The sequence below is a fragment of the Prunus dulcis genome, chromosome 6, assembly GCF_902201215.1.
Source record: "Prunus dulcis chromosome 6, ALMONDv2, whole genome shotgun sequence".
Classification (NCBI taxonomy): Eukaryota; Viridiplantae; Streptophyta; class Magnoliopsida; order Rosales; family Rosaceae; genus Prunus; species Prunus dulcis.
In genome coordinates this window covers 21,516,264-21,520,140 of record NC_047655.1, presented here as the reverse complement: position 1 = coordinate 21,520,140, position 3,877 = coordinate 21,516,264, and the positions used below count along the sequence as shown (strand labels likewise).

The 3,877-nt window shown below is 37.0% G+C and overlaps 1 protein-coding gene across 1 annotated transcript; it reads left to right on the top strand.

Annotated features, from left to right (window-relative positions):
• The first annotated feature begins 1,654 nt into the window (after nucleotides 1–1,654).
• LOC117630457 lies at nucleotides 1,655–2,377 on the top strand. The gene has a single exon (XM_034363176.1). It carries the CDS (start codon nucleotides 1,655–1,657, stop codon nucleotides 2,375–2,377), a length of 723 nt encoding a protein of 240 aa, XP_034219067.1.
• The last annotated feature ends 1,500 nt before the right edge of the window (nucleotides 2,378–3,877 follow it).

The window sequence follows — 3,877 nt, the reverse complement described above, 5'->3', positions numbered from 1 at the left end:
GCCAAATACATGCAGTTACTAATAATAAAGAAGGAAACACTCCTCTTAGCTTCAATAAACATTCACTATTTGTTCAATAACTTGCGAAATATGAGATTATAATAATAAATAAACCTTCAATAAACATGTCAACCATCAATACATTGTCAATAAACATTCAATATCGGAGCAATAAAAACAAATTAATGCTTCGTATGATTTTATCGTATTGGCCCTGTATTGTGATTTTTTCGTCTTCGTTATTACTTGGTTTTTGAAAGTAAGTGTTGGAACGTTTTTGCTGGTTTTCAAACAAATTAATGCTTTTGTTGAAATTCAATGCCAATCCACGTATTTGAAGAACAAATATTACAAAATGGGTTTAGGGTCTCATTGGTGGTGCGTGCAACATGTCTTGTGCGGGAGAACTTTCACAAACTAGGAGAAACCGTGCAGTTAAATGATCATTAACAGAACAAATAAAATGACAATTGATACAACTAATAAAACTAGTACCAAGTCCTTAATGGACTTCAGCATGTTCAGCACTCTAGCATCATATGTGTCATCTTGATGTTCTGCTTCAGCAGAGGTTACATCAACCCATTCGAATCCATTGCAACTGGTGGCTCCCTAATTGCAGGCATCATATATGGAAAATAATTACGTCAGAGTTAGACATAGGTGTCTTTTCACCCACATACATATTCTTTAAATTAAAACTTACATAGGAGGTTAGACACTTCCAGAATGGCTTCCCTCGATTTTTTTTTCAGATTTTGAAACCCGAAGCACCATTGTAGCTCCACAATAGTGACACCTCTTTGTTTGAGCGGGCGATGAAGACGAAGACATGTTCAATCTTCTCAGTTGTAACTCTTCTCACTCAGATCTTCTCACTGAAACCTCTTCGGACTCATACCTTCTCACTCATAGTTGTGATTCATACCCCTTCACTCATAACCCTAAACTTGTAACTCATCTCTCTCTCATCTCTGCCCAAATCGAGTTATATTTATTTTTTTTGGGGTAATTTGGTGGGTTGGTCACGATGTCGACACATGTACCGTCAGCATTGTGACATCTCTTAGCCCGAAAAGCAATATAAACTACTTCACTACCAATTATAATTTCTGAAAAATGAGGGGACAGTGCTTAAAATTTATTATTTTATTTATATTTCATTAAGGCAACTAGTTGGATAAGAATCCGTCATTATTGGTTCCATTTTAATAACATTACTAGGGGTAGTTGGGTGTGGGAAAATGGAAAAGTATATGATGGGTCCTTCTGTCACTAGTCAGTAATCCATCACATTTGTATCAATGAATTTGATAGTGGGATAATCCCAAATATGGCTATGCAAACAACGATTTAATTAACTTTTTGACTGTCTGACTCTGTATGCACCGTTTTGACGTTTTCCCTTCTTTTGTCTTCAGTTTTAATTCACTTCGGTTCAGTGTCTTTGAAAACGGTCAACTTCGAAATACCCCACCTGGAAATACCTTTTCAAAACACTATAAATCATCCGCTAAAACAAAACGTGTACCCCAAATATTCTCGTTTTGCACCTCTGCCACTCCTCAAATCGTTCCATTCCAAAAACTGTTTAATGAATTCGAAACACTTCACTACAATCGGAGGAAAGAGAAGGAAGCATGTCCATTTGGATATGCCCCAAGCCTTCATCCCGGAGTCCGCTTGGTTTCAAGTGATGTTATACGTGGCAACCGAATCATCGGAAGATCTCTTCCGTATGGCATCTGTGTGCCCATTGTTCCAAACTTTGGCAAACAGTCCACAAGTGTGGAACACCATTTCAATGGCAAAGTACCCATACCATCCTATCTGGTACCGTGCCAGACCTACGGTCCAGCATTTCTTGGAACAATGCAGGGCTTGCGATAACCCTGAGTCCATATTTAGAGAAGCATTCGATATTTTTTTCAAGCACGGTAAGGTGGAAGCGTTGTATGGGATGCGCAATGCAGCCACGGCAGGCCATATGGAAGCGGCTTATGTAGTTGGACTACTTGGTATGTCCGGAATTGGTCAGTCAAAAGAGGATGCATTACAATTCTTGTGTTCTTTGAATCAGCGTAACAACATTGATATGAAAGGAACCAGGGATGCTTTGACACGAAGATTAAACACAGCATGTGTTGCAACACATATCGTAGATATGTTTGACTATGGGAAGATTAAGTTTAATCGCTGCAGCGCTTGTAACAACAATGAATGGTATTTTGTTATTCAAGGCTGGCCTAGTGAAGACAAGATAAATCCTGCCTTCTGGACTTGTTGCAATCGATGCAAATGGCACCGCGAGAGTATTTTTTGGTCCAAACTGATGCGTGAGTATGTTGTGCGAGGGAATCAAGTTTTTTTGCATTAGTTTGAGTACGAATTTACGGTTTTGATGCATTGTGGACTTGCTTCTCTTCACTTCTAGGTTGGCTGGCTACGTTGTACATATGTTGTATAAATGTTGTTTAAAAGTTGGTATTTTGTCATAAACCGTTTTATATATAAATGTATAATATTTATTAGATAGGGGAATTATTACTTACATCATAGACGGCTAGGATTGATATTTTATTGACACAGATATTTTGCTCACCGACCCCAATCTTCATATTTCGTAAACGAAAAGTCATGCATGGAGTAAATAGGTGTCTTTTCACCGGTGCTTGGGAATGACATTTTCCCACTCTGCAATGAAGGATTTGGTTACACGTTTCTTAAGCAAAAGTTGAACACTGATTGACGTTGAATAATTTTTTTTGTGTGGAAGGAGTACAATGGATGACTTGTATATTTCCATATTATGTTTCAAAACATCCCTTAAACCTAAAAATTAAAAAAATTAACAAATTGAAGAACAAAGAAACCGATGAGCACTACAAATGGCCTATTCACACGGAAAATAAAATTGTTTTCAACAAGTTGGACTAAATATAATTAACAAAGGGACACCGTCAAAAGTAATATGATAATAATTATAATAATTGTGGATAAATAATAATAAAATACTAATGTAGCATAACCATGAAACAGGGAATTCAGTAGGAAGATGAAATCTTAATAAGTTCGTAGCAATTTTCGGGTCGTTTTTCTAATTTTTGTGTATTTCGTTCTGATTTTTCCAAGAAAAAGGAATAAAAAAATAATTTAGGGTAAAATGGGAGGATGTGGCCATGTTGACTGACGTACACTTGTGCAAGTGGTGAAAGGTGACCGGCTGAGATTGCGCCAGGTGTTTTCTTGCAATTAGGGTTGGCTATTTTAGTGGAAAAATCCTTGAAAATAGGTAATAAATAGTAGGAAATTCCTAAAAAAGGTTGGGAAAATTACCCGGGCCTCCTTGTGACGTCATAAAACTAGGACAACCTATAAATCATCCGTCTTGCAATGAAATAATCCAAATTGTTTAACATAACTCACTTCCCTCTTAACCCAAAGTATTGATGTTTGTTAACTTCAACTTCAATAACCTACTTCAACAAGCATCTCCCGTTAATGTTCGGAATTATTTTTAAAAATGCGTAACAATGAATCGGAGAATTCAGCAAGGGAGATGGAGTGTCAATGAGATGGTAGCAATTTTCGGATATTTTTTATATTTTTTGTGTAATTAGTTCTGATTTTTGTAAGAAAAAGGAATAAAATAATAATTTAGGGTAAAATGGGAGGATGTGGCCATGTTGACTGACGTACACTTGTGCAAGTGGTGAAAGGTGACCTGCTGAGATTGCGCCAGGTGTGTTTTTGCAATTAGGGTTGGCTATTTTCGTGGAAAAATCCTTGATAATAGGTAATAAATAGTAGGAAATTCCTACAAATGCCCCGAAAATTACTCCGGCCTCCTTGTGACGTCATAAAACTAGGAGAACCT